The following is a 14,454-nucleotide window of genomic DNA, read 5'->3' on the forward strand; positions in this document are numbered from 1 at the left end:
CTCTGGTTTCAGGACACCTCCTACTTATTCATCACTGGTCCTGATGTTGTGAAGTCTGTCACTAACGAGGACGTGACCCAGGAGGAGCTCGGGGGTGCCAGGACCCACACCACCATGTCAGGTTAGAGGTCTTGAGGCGCCCCTCCGCTGTCAGACACTGAGATGAGTTGTTGCCAGAGATAACGTGACCGTCTGTTACAAACACCACTTCACTGCCAGAATTTGAGAAGACTATAAATATGCTGTATTGACTACAGCTACAGTAATAAGGGTGGATTTATATCTCAAACTTGTTAAATAGCAGGCTGCTACTAATGCTTTGGTAGTCTTTGAATTTTTCTTTTTTTCTGTTTTGGTTGCCCTGAAGCATGTGGAATTCCTGGGCCAAGGATCAGATCTGAGCTGCATTTGTGACCTATGCTGCACCTGCAGCAACCCAGATCCTTAACCCACTGTGCCAGGCCAGGGATCCACCCTGCATCCCAGTGCTCCAGAGACACTGCTGACCCTGTTGCACCACAGCAGGAACTCCAGTCTGAAATTTTTGAGCTAGCAAGAATGATGGTTATAACAATTACGATTTATATAGTATAGTTGAACTTAAAAAAATTGCTTTTTTTTTGGTCTGCTCCATGACATATGAAGTTCCCAGACCAGGGATCAGATCTGAGCCACAGTTGGAACCTCTGCTGCAACTGTGACATCTCTGGGTCTTTAATCCACTGTGCTGGGTGGGGAACTGAACCTGCATCCCAGTGGTCCAGAGATGCTAAGGATCCCATTGTGCCACAATGGAAACTCCAAAATATGTTGCATTTTATTACTTTTTTTTTTTACTCCAAAGTTGGGGTAGGTCTTAGAATAGGTGGCATTTTACCAGTCACCATTGGCCAAGTACAGTTGTAATGATGGTCAGGCCCACATGTTGACAATCTGGGTCATTGCTTCTCACCTTTTTGTTTCATAATGCTGCGTTCAAAATGTGTAAAGATTATTCTTTGCTTTGGCATCAAAACAGAAAGGTACTGTTTGTATAGAGAGGCCTGGAATTGAGAGCAGAGCATGAATCTGACATTAGTGAAGACAGTTGTCATTGGAATAATGATTGGAATTCCATATTTTCTTGGAAGAAGACCCCAAGTTGTGAAAAGATTGCCTACCACACGGCAAGCAATTTTACTGAAGACAGGAGGAGGAGCCTCCTTGAAAGATTTCAAAGCACTGAGAGGCTGGTGAGATAGTCTGTGTACTACATTGTACTGTGGTTAAGGCATTGGGTCCTCATTTAATCAGCAGCATTTCTTTCTTTGGGTGCATATAATGGAGGTATGTCTTAATGTCTTGAAGTCTAATGTTTGATGAAACATAGTTTAACAAAAGTTATAGTTCTTGATCACTGCCCCGCCCCAAGTTGTTCCTCCTTCATCTCAGGTTGGGGTCAGCCTGTTAGTGCAACTCTGTGTGCAAGGAAGCCAAACAAATCAAACCATTGGTGTTTGGAGCATAGAAAGGTTTATTGCATGGCCATGCAAGCAAATGGGTGGCTTGTGCCCCTCAAGTATCCTGAAGGCCCTGAAACAAAATTGCAAAGTGTTTCGAAAGGCAAAGTGAGAGAGGGGCGTGGTTGGTTGTTGCAAACTTATTTGTGCAGAAATCCTTTGTTCTTGCAGCTGTACACAGAGGGCACAAAGTTCCTGTAAACCTCCAACAGGATACAAGTTATACTTAAGAGAGGAGCTAAAGCAGATGATATGGGGGAAGGGCCTACCCTGGGAAGGCCCCAAAGGGTCCTGCTTTGTTACAAACCTAGGTGCACTCTTTTCCCTCACCCAGTGGCTCTCTGTCCAGCCCAGCATGCTTCTCACAGTAAATGCCCACAGCCTGTCATCACGCTCACATCTCAGGGCTTAATTGGCAGCAGTTGTTTATTTTTCTTATTGGGATGTAAAATAATGTTGAGTCTTGATGGAATCAGATTTGATGAAGTATGCTTTTTTCCCCTGACTTCACCAGTATTACATGTTTGTGGTAGACAGTTTAGAAAATCCAGGAGTAAAAATCACCAGGAGGGAGTTCCCTGGTGGTCTAGTGGTTAGGACTTAGCGCCTTCATTGCTGTGACCTGAGTTCAGTCCCTGATCAGGGAATTGAGATCTCACATCAAGCTGCTGCATACCATGCCCCCCCCCCCAAAATCATTAGGAATTTCATCACTCGCAGATAATTACCACTCTTTTGTTTGTTTCTTTTTGGCCAGGGATTGAACCTGTGCCACAGCTGCACCCTAAGCCACAGCAGTGACAATGCCGGACCCTTAACCTGATGAACCACCAGGGGACTCCACCATTCAATTTTTGGTTATAACCTGTAGTCTTTTCATGCAGATAGGTGGGAATATATATATATACGTGTATATATATATATATATACACGTATATATATATATATATGTGTGTGTGTATATATATATATATACACATATATATATATACACACACACTCAAATGTAGGTGTGTAATATTCTTTTGTGGCTTGTTTTTTCCCCTGACAGCTTAAGGTAATGAATAACTGTGAAGTTACATTTTCTTCTGCAGCATAATTTTAAAGGTAGCATTTGGTGTTCTTTCTGAGTCTGAGGCTCTTTGGTCAAGTCTGATGTACTTAGCTCTGTGTCCCCAAAAAAAGACCCAAAGATGCTTTATATACATATATATATATGCTTTTGATAACAGCTTTATTGAGATATAATTCACATACATGTATATGAACTTCCTACTTAAAGTATTCAAGTCAGTGGTTTTAATATATTCAGTGTTAATTATCACCATGGTCAATTTTATTTTTCTTTTTCAATTTTTCAGTTTTTTTTTTTTTTTTTTTTTTTTTTTTGTCTTTTTAGGGCTGCACCTGCAGCATATGGAAGTTCTCAAGCTAAGGGTAGAATTGGAGCTACAGCTGCAGTTCTGTGCCACAGCCACAGCAGTGAGGGATCTGATCCCTGTCTGTGACCTTATTTCACAGCTCACGGCAATGCCAAATCCTTAACCCACTGAGAGAGGCCAGGATTGACCTCGTGTCCTCATGGACTCTAGTCAGGTTTGTTATTGCTGAGCCACGACAGGAACTCCACTTAGCATATATTTTTAAGGTTGTAGCATATTTTCTTATAGCATGTTGCAGCAAGAATCAGTAAATCATTCCTTTTTATTGCTGCATAATGTTTCAAGGTATGTATATGCCTCGTTTTGTTTATCTAGTGATAATTTTTTTCTTCTCTTTTTTTGTCCGCATTTGCAGCATGCAGACGTTCTTGGGCCAGGGATCAAACCCACGTTACAGCAGTGACCAGAGCCACAGCAGGGACAATGCCAGATCCTTAACCCACTGAGCTACCATGGAACACCTGTCTAGTGCTAATTTAACAAACATTTGGATTGTTTTCACTTTTTGACTGTCACAAATATGCTGCTATAAACACTCACGTACAAGTTTTTGTCTAGGTGTATGTTTTTGTTTTCCTTAGGTGTATATCTAGGGGTGGAATTTCTGGGTCAGGTGGTACTCTGACTTTTTGAGGAAGCGACATGCTTTCCTGCATAATGGCTATACCAATTTGTAAATGTTTCCTGAATGAAAGAATTCTGTCATGTTGGACATGCTTTTTATTTAGTCATTTATTCATTGAATACCTGTGTGTCAAGTATTGTTCTATGTGCTAGGAAAACATTTGTGAGAGAAGATCTCTGCCTGTATAAGGTGTATATCCTAGCAGAGGAGATAGACAATAAACCATATAACTAAGGACATTCTAGAGAATGTTAAGCTAATACGTGCTCTGGACAAAATAGCTTGGGGTTGGGGGCGGGGATTATTTCAGGCTGTTTTTTTTTTTGTCTTTTTAGGGCCACAACGACAGCATATGGAGATATGGAGGTTCCTGGGCTAGGGGTGGAATTGGAGCTGCAGCCACTGGCCTAGGCCACAGCAATGCCAGACCTGAGCCGTGTCTGCGACCTACACCATAGCTCACGGCAACGCTGGCTCCTTAACCTTTTGAGCAAGGCCAGGGATTGCCCCTGCATCCTCATGGATACTAGTCGGGTTCATTAACTGTTGAGCCACGATGGGAACTCCTATTTCAGTTTTAAATACAGTGGCAAGGGCAGGCCTCACTGGCTAGTAGGTGAGCAGATGGGAGGGAGTGAACTGCATAGATGCCTGTGGAGAAGCATCACAGGCAGAGGCTCCTGAGGAAGGAGAGGGACTGGCACGCTTTGTGCACAGCAAGGAGGGTGGTTGGAATAGGGGCGTGACATGGTCTTACTTAGCTCAATTTGGGGTCCTGTCCTGTCCTGTCCCACCTGCATCATATTGGAAGTTCCCAGGCTACGGGTAGAATTGGAGCTGTAGCTGCTGCCCTACGCCACTGCCTCAGCAGCAGCAGCAGCAGCGCTGGATCTGAGCTGCATCTGTGACCTCTGCCACTGTTTGAAGCAATGCTGGGTCCTTAACCCACTGAGCAAGGCCAGGGACTTAACCTACATCCTCATGGAGACTATGTTGGGTTCTTAACCCACTGAGCCACAACGGGAACTCCAGAAAGCTCACTTGGGCTGCTGTGTGGGGAAGAGACTCTGGGGGCAATGGTGGAAGAAGCTAGGAGTCTGCTGGGTTGAACCTGAGAGAGAACTCCTGGCCCCACTTTATCTGTCATGTCTGTGGCCCTATATAGCCGTTCCGTGATTTCAGAGTGTTCTTGAGGAATGATGGCTTGATTCCTTACTGGGGTCATATGGTTTCCCTTTTCCCTCCTTCCTTCTACCATTGCAAAGTACCGTGCTGTGCCAGCTGTTATTTTTTATCATTCAGCTTTGTTGAGAGATGATGGATGTATAACCAGGCTGCAGTGGTAAGACGGGCCTGCTCTGTACTGTGCTGGAGCTGATGTTCTTGGGGAGATGTCAGGCAATAAACAGGGCAATAGGTGCCACAGAGAAAAGTGTGACGAGAACTCCCACACGGTCCAGGCATGAAGAGTGAGGGGTGTGGGGAAGGTTGTGTTCTGGAGAGGGGTCGGAGAGAGCCTTCCGAGTAGGTGACATTAGAGCAAAGACCTGAATAATGAAAATAGTGACTCTAGGGCTCTTGGTACAGAGAAGAGGGAACAGGCTGCAGTAGCTGAGATCAGCCTGAAGGTGTGCAGTGTGTGGCATCCCATCCTCAGTGGGGGATGGGGACCATGGGGTCAGCAACACAGTCTGCTGCAGATGTGCCCTAGAAGGTGCCCAGGGGCGTGAAGCTGTGTCTCTGGCTGACAGTCACCCTGGCCCCTTACGTCTTCCTGTTTCTCAGGCGTGGCCCACAGAGCTTTTGACAATGATGTCGATGCCCTATGTAATCTCCGGGAGTTCTTCAACTACCTGCCTCTCAGCAATCAGGACCCGGCTCCCATCCGTGAGTGCCATGATCCCAGGTGAGTTGCAGGCCCAGTTCCTCTCATTTTTGCAAGTTGGCTTGTTCTTTTCTGGCCCCCAGGCTCTGGCAGGACCTCTAGGGTGTGCCCTGGTAGGCAGCTTGGAATAGCTTGTGGAGTGGATTCAGGTGTAGGCATGGTGGTGGCATGTCTGGGTATAGAAACAAAAAAGATCTGATTCGATTTTACTATTTTTTTTCTTTTTTCGGCTGCACCTATGGCATGTGAAAGTTCCCAGGCTAGGGGTTGAATTGGAGCTGCAGCTGCGACCTATGCCACAGCCACGGCAATGCTGGATCTGAGCAACATCTGTGATCTACACCACAACTCACGGTAATGCTGGATCCTTAACCCACTGAGTGAGGTCAGGGATCAAACCTTCATTTTCACAGATACTGTGTTGGGTTCTTAACCCACTGAGCCATAATGGGAACACTTGATTTTTTTTTTTTTTTTTTTTTTTTTTGTCTTAACATAAGTCAGTGTGAAATGTTGCATCCAGCATGCCCTTTAGGAAGTGTGCTTATGCATACCTGCTTGTGCCAGAGCTGGGCAGTCCTGGGGAAGGGTATGTTGCCCACCTGATGACCTTCTTTCCTTCTTGCTGTTTGGGCCACTGCCTGATGGGGGCACCACAGAGTAAGCCAGAGCCCAGCTGTGGAAGCCATTGCTCTGGACCTCTGGCTGCTTTCTTCTCCACTTTGTTTCCTCTCTGATTTTGAAGCACTGACTTGGCCTGAACTACTTCTGCAGAAGGATTTGGAATTGTATCCCTTGGGAAGAAGCCATTTTCAGACACTGCTCCATGGGATGGACCTGGGCTCCTACCTATGGGGCTGTGTCTGGGCCAGGGATGTCCTGTAGAGTCATCCCCAGGACCCCTCCCTGTGTGCCTCTGCCTCACAACTCAGGGGACACAGCCGTGGCCCACTATGTGTAGTCATGAAAGGGAGGGTGGTCACCAGGCCCAGAAGCTATGGGCACAGCCTCCTTTTCTGGGCATCTGTACTATTTGGGGTTCTTGGAAGGTTTAGGACAGCATTTGAAGGTGCTATGGCCCAAGGCCCCAGACATGTTGAATAGCCTGCTTTGGTGCAGCTGTGCCTCCTTTCTGTTCAGTACCAGGGAGGCTGTGTGCATAAACAGCAAATGAAAAGTAAGGACTGTGGAGTTCCTATCATTGCGCAGCAGAAACAAATCCAACTTGGAACCATGAGCTTGCATGTTCGACCCCTGGCCTCGCTCAGTGGGTTAAGGATCTGGCATTGCCGTGAGCTGTGGTGTAGGTTGCAGACATGGCTCAGATCCCGCATTGCTGTGGCTCTGGCGTAGTCCAGCAGCTATAGCTCCGATTATAGCCCTAGCCTGGGAACTTCCATATGCCACAGGTGCAGCCCTGAAAAGACAAACAAGACCAAAAAAAAAAAAAAAAAAAAAGTAAGGACTTTGTCATGGGTTGGGGCTGTGTCCAGTACCCTGATGGGGAGCTCTCTGGGAAGCTGGGCTTGATGGGATAGTGTCCTTTAATGCCCCACATGGTACCTAGAATGTAGAAGGTGTTCTGAGAGGATAAATGAAGGAATTCCATTCAGAGGAATATGTTAATCCCCCCACCCCCTAAATAGAAACAAAGATCTGGGTTGATATCAAGCTTGGGTTCAGTTTAACATGGTGGTAAGAAACGAATGCATCTTTGGGGACTGCTTTGCATACCCAACAGGATGGAATCGGTCCAGCCCCCATGATGTGCCTGCCCCATTTCCTCTCCCATCCCCTACCCACAGAAGGCAACAGGCTCTTCCATGTTGATTATATCTGCTGCTTTTTCTATCCAAAGTGACCGTCTGGTTCCTGAGCTTGACACAGTTGTCCCTTTGGAATCGACTAGAGCCTATGACATGGTGGACATAATATACTCTGTAAGTGCCTCACTTGTTTGTCTTGTCTGTGCTGGCTCAGCCATGTCCGTGTCATTGTGCTCTGGCTCAGTGATGCAGGACTGGATTTGTAGGCCTGAACATTGGGCAACAGCAGGGTGGGGGGGGAGAGACAGAGCCAGGGGCCACTGAGTTGTGTATTATGGGAAGAGCTAGTGGCTCTGGCCACCCTCCTCCTCAGATGGACTTGAGGGAGGAGCCAGTTGGGCCAGCAGAGCTCAGGGCTTGGTGCTTTGAGGCTCCTGGAGGAGCCTTGTCTCCAGAGCCCAGAGTTGAGGCAGGAGGACTTTTATGTACCTCTGTTTAGAGTGCATTTTGTCTCTAGAGAAAGGAGGGTATGCAGGGTATTCTGTGACAGGGTCAAGGAGTGTGTGTAGGTCTGAGGAGGACAGGAGTCCTTTGTACCTTTTTTTTTGGTGTGGCAGATTCCTGGGTCATTAAGAGGATAGCGTTGGGGTGAACCAGGGGCATTTGTTGATGGCTGTCATTTCCCTCATACTTTTCTCTGCACACTGTGCTTTCAGCTGTCCTTGCTTCACTGAGCTCCGATAGCCCTGTGGGCACAGCCTCTCCCAGAGCCCTGGGTCTCCTGGTGACCTGTTCCTTCTCCCCCTGTCCTGTGGCCATGGCCAGATTCGGCCGCTCCTCGTTGCTGGATTCTGTAGTCTGTAGCATGCCCTTCGTTGACCTTAAGTACTCACCACACCCTCACAACCATCCCTGTGCCTGTCTCACCCCTCTGCTCCTGGCCACTCCGGCCCTCAGTCTTTCCATTCTTCTGGAGCCCTCAGCCCCTCCTGGCCTCTGCTTCCTGGCCCAGCTTGAACTCTGCCATTTTGTCAGGTGTCAACACTTTTCTTAGTGCTGGTGCTGTGTATCACTGTGGTGAACAAAACCCTGCATCTGTGACCTCACATTTGAGTGAGAGCTTCAGAGAAAAACATACATGGGTAGTTTTATGTCCAATAATGTGAAGAAGGTAGAATGGGGTCTCTGTCATTAGTGCCCCAATTCTCTTTTGCCCCCATGGAGCCCCATCCCTGGTTCAAGGCTGTAGCCATCCCTCCAGCCAGCCAGCCATCCCATCCATCCATCCATCCATCCACACATCCATCCAGCCAACCTATCCACCCCATCCCATCCATCCATCCATCTATCCACCCCACCCCAGCCAGCCAGCCAGCTAGCCGTGTTGCCTAAGCCTGTGAGAGGAAAGCCCCGGAGCCCTACTTCAGCCTGAAGTGCGACCTTATGTGCCTCTCTGGCCCCTGGCTTGAATATGTGATGTGAACCTTCCCTCACCATTTTTTTATTTTCTTCACTTTTCCTCATCCAAATCCTAACTTCCTTCTCAACTCCTCACTCTGATCAGACGACACTGGCATTTCCCTCATGGACAAAGTCTAGAGCATCACGTTTCTTGTTCCCTGCAGGTGACCATTTCTCCCTCCCCACTGTCCGTCCCGTGTCCCTGGGTGCAGAGAATGAGGTACCTTCACCTGGGCCTCCTTACCCTAACCCTCCCTCTCTGGCATCTTGCTTTCTTTGACTTGGTGGCCACTTAGAAATTTCTGCTACACCATCTTAATGGTTTTTAAATAAAAACAAATAATGATATTTACAAAGGAAAAAGCTTATGTATAGAAACGTAAAATGAAATGCAAATCTTTTCTTTCTCTTTCTTATCCATTGTCTTTCCCAGAGGTAACCACTAATATTTTTCTTGCATATCTTTACAGGAAAAAAACTTACTTATCAGTATATTCACTTTGAACTAAACATTGTATTATGCACACTTTTGGACACCTTGCTCTTTTTCCACCCCCCCACTCCCCCGTCACGGTGTTGCAGAAACCGTGGCATCAGAAAGAGACAAATGGCACTCGGAGATGCGGAATAGCATGGTTTTTTCAGCACCCTGCAGGCTCAGAGGAGTCGCCTCCAGAGGCTGAGCACTAGGTCTTTGTTCTGGGTAGATTTTATACAATACAGACTTCTAGGTCTTGCTTTTCCCAGCAAGCAGCTGGGCCCTGCCCCTTCCTGGGGCAGACAGTGTTCCTGCCTAAGAAGCTGAGTAAACAAGATTACAAAAACAAAACTGATAAGCAATGCTTGGAGCACTGCTAGCAGAGTTGCTAGCAAGGACCTAAGGCATGTAGTTGCTGCAAGATTACAAGAAGGGTGGTATGGGGTGAGCAAAGCTGCTGACAGGCATGTAGCTGCCTCCTCAGCTGGTGGGGGGGGTTGTCTCTTTAAAATTCTTACTTCAATGGCATACACATTTACCTTATTCCTTGTAATGACTCTGTAGTACTCCATAATAATGTGGAACATTAAGCTTTATCATACTGATGGACATCTAGACCTTTTACAGTATTTGCTTATAGTAGTGCTACAGTAAAAACCTGTATGTATCAGTATGTTTTTGTGACTATCCATTGGATCAGAAGTCAGTAATGGAATATGATCATTGAGCAAGAATGCTTAAAAATTGTTTAAGAGAAAGGGGGGAGAATGATATTTCTAGGTAGTCAAAGTCTCCTAAATCCAAAACTCTGTAAACTCTTGAAAAAATGTATGTCAGTAAGAAGAAAAAATAAAATTAGTGTAAGTGAGAGATAGGAAGCTACAAACTTCAAATAACAATAAATAGAACAATAAACACCACTTTCTCATGGGACTGTTGCTTGAGTTCCAGCTACAAGCCTTTGTAGAGAGCTAGAAGAAGTGTTGAGACACTGTTAAAAAAAAAAGAAATTTAGGTAGAATCACTAAGAAAGAGTTCACTATAAGAGTGAAAAATACTGGAAAAAAGTCCTATTAGTTCAGAAGAGTTACTTCAGGGGAGGGACTTCAACATGTACAAGAATCAAGAAGGCAGCGTTGGAAAGGCATGGCTTCTGGAGAAGAAAATACTTAAAAGGAAGAGAGAGAGGCACATTTAGAAATTGTGAAGGGAAAAAAAGAGTTAATTTATGTGTCTGCAAGATATAAATTGAAAAAATTGAGGTCATCCTACCCCATTCCCTACTATGCTTTGTAAAATCAAGGCACCCGTTTATTAAAAGGCACTTTGCTATACTGACAGAAGAGGGCGCTCTTGAACTGGGAATCTTGTTCACAACCCAAACTGCTCTGTTTGCAAAATGCAGAGATACAAGTAGTTTATCTAGATAAAGCTATTTTAAAATAACAAGTCAAAAAATGAGAGTAAAAAAATTTCAATTGATGGAGTTCCCATCGTGGTGCAGCAGAAACGAATACCACTAGGAACAATGAGGTTGCGGGTTTGGTCTCTGGCCTTGCTCAGTGGGTTAAGGATCTGGCATTGCCACGAGCTGTGGTGTAGGTTGCAGATGTGGCTTGGATCTGACATGGCTGTGGCTGTGGCTGTGGCTGGCAGCTTTAGCTCCAAGTGGACCTCTACCTCCATATGCCATGGATGCAGCCCTAAAAAGCAAAAAAATAAATTAAAAAAACTTCAACTGACAAAACTCCCTTCACTATAAAAGTTAATCATGAGGCAGATGATCCTACTGCAGTTGAGTTCAGTACTCTCCCATAATCACCATGATTATATCAGGCTATGAAAATCAGAAATTCAGAAACTAATGACAGGATAGACATAAAATGGCAAGAAGTAAAGTTAGAGGTGATTGGATTAAAATGGGAGGAAGGAACAAAATATATCAGAAATGAAGAAAGAATTACAGGGTGCTCTAGGGAGAATGTATTTAAATAAAATGTAATAAGGAATGTTGGAAAAAAGGTGGAAAAGCAATCAAGAAAATAAAGTTAAAAAATCGGAAAAAGGTGACTAAAGGGGAAGGTAGACAAAGAAGACTAAACATATGTATAATTGGAGCATATGATGAAGGAAAAACAGGAACAGAATTAATGTTTAAAACTGTAATCCAAGAAAACATAGCTACATAGATAATCCAAGACCTAACTACATGATGAAAGAACTCACTGTGTGTATGGGAAAATTAACCAGGAATGGTCAAATTTGAGTAAATATTCACATAGAACTATTAGATTATTTTTTTTCATTTTTAAAAGTTTTATTGAAATATTATTGATTTACAATGTTGTAACTTCTGCTGTGCAGAACTATTAAATTTTTTTTTTTTTTTTGGTCTTTTTAAGGTCACACCTGTGGCATATGGAGGTTCCAAGCCTAGGGGTCTAATCGGAGCTACAGCTGCCAGCCTAGGCCACAGGCAGAGCAATGTGGGATCCTTAATCCACTGAGCAAGGGCAGGGATTGAATCCACCTCCTAATGGATACTAGTTGGGTTCATTAACCACAGAGCCACAATGGGAACTCCAGAACCATTAGATTTCTAAAAGAAAAGCCCTCAGGACTCTGAAGCAAAAAGATCAAATACCCTACAAAGATGAGAGAATTAGAGTAGCATCAGAATTCTCAAAAGCAACTTATGAAGGAAGGCAACAATGGAAAAGCAGTTTCAGGAGACTCCAGGAAAGAGTATGGGACCAAAGATTTTACATTTGGCCAAGCTGATGTATCAAGGCTAAAGACAGCCAGTTTTAAATATGCAAAGCTGAGGGAATTCTGTGTGCCTAGCTTTTTTTTTTTTTTTTTTTCCTCCCATACCCACAGCACATGGAACTCCCTGGGCCAGGAGTTGAACCTGTGCCACAGCAGCGACTTGAGCCACTGCAGTGACAACACTGGATCCTTAACCCACTGTACCACAGAGGAACTCCCCCCAAGCTCTTCTTGAGGAAACTACTAGGGGATGAGTTTCATTCTATCAAGAGAAGACTAGAGAAATTTTAGCAAAAGGATTGGTGGTGATCTGATAAGATTAAAAAGAAGGCTGAGGGGAGCTCCCATTGTGGCCCAGTAGTAACAAACCCAACCAGGATCCATGTGGATGTGGGTTTGATCCCTGGCCTCTCTCAGTTGAGTGAAGGATCTGGCATTGCCATGAGCTGTAGTGTAGGTTGCAGATGCGGCTTGGATCTGGTGTTGCCGTGGCCTAGGCTGGCAGCTGTAGCTCCGATTGGAACCCTAGTCTAGGAACCTCCATATGCCTCAGGTGTGGCCCTTAAAAGAAAAAAAAAAAAAAAGTCTGGGAATAAGAGTGGAGCACAATATATAAAAACTGTGTTTTAGTTGCAGAAAAAAATGCCACTGGGAGAAGGAAGAGGGAAAGGACATAACAAACTAAGTTCACTGATTGCTGTGACTCAACAGATAATGTTAAAAATAGAAAACCCAGTTAATGAAACATTAAATGAAGAAACAGACTAAGGACATTAAAAAAGTGTATGACAAGAATTTGTGCTGTGGGACAGTGGGATGAGTGGTGTCTTTGCAGCATCAGGATGTAGGTTCCATCCCCAGCCCAGCACAGTGGGTTAAAAATCGGGTGTTGCTATAGCTGTGGCATAGATCGCAGCTGTGGCTCAGATCTGATCCCTGGTTAGGAAACTTCTATGCTGCAGGGTGGCCAATGGAGTAAAAAAAGTATAATGACAAAGGTGAGCACGAGACCACAAATATAAATCTTTGTAAATAGTAATGTAAAACATATCGCTTAAAAATGTAGCATGGTACACAGAATAATTACAAAAATAAAAAATAAACATCTGAAATAATAAATATGAATGGCTTACTTATTAAACTCATTTATCTCATTTATTAAAAGAAAAAATGTTCAATATACCTCATAAACAAGTGATTCAGAAAAGTTAAGTATAAGGGATAGGCAAAGGTATGTCAGGAGAATAGAAACAAAGCAGCGTGTATGAGCCCAGTGTTGGATAATGTAAAATTCAAGTCTATTAACTGTGACAAAGACATTTTCAAACCTGAAAAATACAGTTCACAATGATGAGATAAAAAATCTATGCTCTAAATCATACAACAATCATCTTTAAAAAGGAGAAACTATGAGATCCAAGGAGACATAGGTAGAAACAATAATAGATTTAAACACATAATAATTAGTACAAAGCAGGTCAAATGGACAAAAATAAATAAGATATAGAAGACCTCAATAGTATCATGGATAGATCTTAAGGATCTATTTCAGACCTTAAAATAGGCAGTCTTATTCTCAAGTACACATGAAACATTCACAAAAGTTGTTGATCACATATTTGATCAGAAAGAAAGCATCCTCACATTCCATAAAGCAAAAATGTTATAAACAACAGTGATCAGGACTAGAAACTTAGAGTTATAGCAAAGACAGTGTCTCATTTGGAAATAAATCTGTTAATTATTGGATAAATGGAGAGAATATAACCCAAAATGACAGAATTCTGAGAGGATAAAGATAAAAACATTATAATCAAAATCTATGAGTTGAAAATTTATATAGCCTTCAAAATTTAGTAAAAAAATGAAAAAAGGAAAATAAACCCTCCACTCCAAAAGCTGAAGAAGAAAGAAAATATCTGAAGAATTGCAAGAAAGGATTTAGTAAGGATAAAAGCAGAATTTTTATGATTTAGGAAGTAGAAAAACAGCTGTAACTAATGAAATAAAATACTAGCTAACTTAAAAAAAGAGGCACAAAAGTAAAGTGAAAAGGAGAAATAACCACAGAGAAGAAAATTTTTTTTGGCAGGGGTCAGGGGGAGGAAGGGGTCGGATGGAGCTGCAGCTGCTGGCCTACACCAGAGAGCCACAGCAACGGATGATCTGAGCTGTGTCTGCAACCTACAGCACAGCTCACAGCAACGCCAGATCCTTAACCCACTGAGTGAAGCCAGGGATCGAACCCACAACCTTATGGTTCCTAGTCGGATTCATTTCTGCTGCACCACGATGGGAACTCCAAGAAATTTTGAAATCATGAGAGGTTAGATGAATTGGATATTTTATTTGAAAAATACATTTTACCAGAAATTGACCCCACTAGAAGTAGAAAGCTTAAGTGGACCAAGTTACATAAGGAGTTATTTCACAAAAAATGCAACAGGCCCAAGATAGCTTCATGTGGGAATTCTGTGAAACCTTCAAAGATCCCAGTGCTACATAAATTGTTTCAGAGCATCATAGACA

General features: G+C 43.8%; 2 protein-coding genes across 4 annotated transcripts in view; both read left to right on the forward strand.

Annotated features, from left to right (window-relative positions):
• The window catches only part of IL20RB (interleukin 20 receptor subunit beta), a 991,209-nt gene that overhangs the window by 270,727 nt on the left and 706,028 nt on the right, over nucleotides 1–14,454 (forward strand). The gene's annotated exons all lie outside the window — the stretch shown is intronic.
• The window catches only part of PCCB (propionyl-CoA carboxylase subunit beta), a 97,502-nt gene that overhangs the window by 38,675 nt on the left and 44,373 nt on the right, over nucleotides 1–14,454 (forward strand). Inside the window, exons 7-9 of one of the 3 annotated variants that reach the window (XR_014822312.1) lie at nucleotides 13–121; nucleotides 5,352–5,717; nucleotides 6,720–7,391. The exons of 1 other annotated variant lie outside the window; for it this stretch is intronic. Coding sequence is in view for 1 of the 2 variants with exons in the window: in NM_213901.1 (NP_999066.1) it covers nucleotides 13–121; nucleotides 5,352–5,472; nucleotides 7,310–7,391 (312 nt within the window). In the remaining variant the exon portion in view is untranslated. 3 annotated transcript variants of the gene reach the window in all.

The sequence above is a fragment of the Sus scrofa genome, chromosome 13, assembly GCF_054392235.1.
Source record: "Sus scrofa isolate SSC_HxYL_T2T_F1_AM1 chromosome 13, Sscrofa_HxYL_maternal_Yorkshire_Landrace_v2.0, whole genome shotgun sequence".
Lineage (NCBI taxonomy): Eukaryota > Metazoa > Chordata > Mammalia > Artiodactyla > Suidae > Sus > Sus scrofa.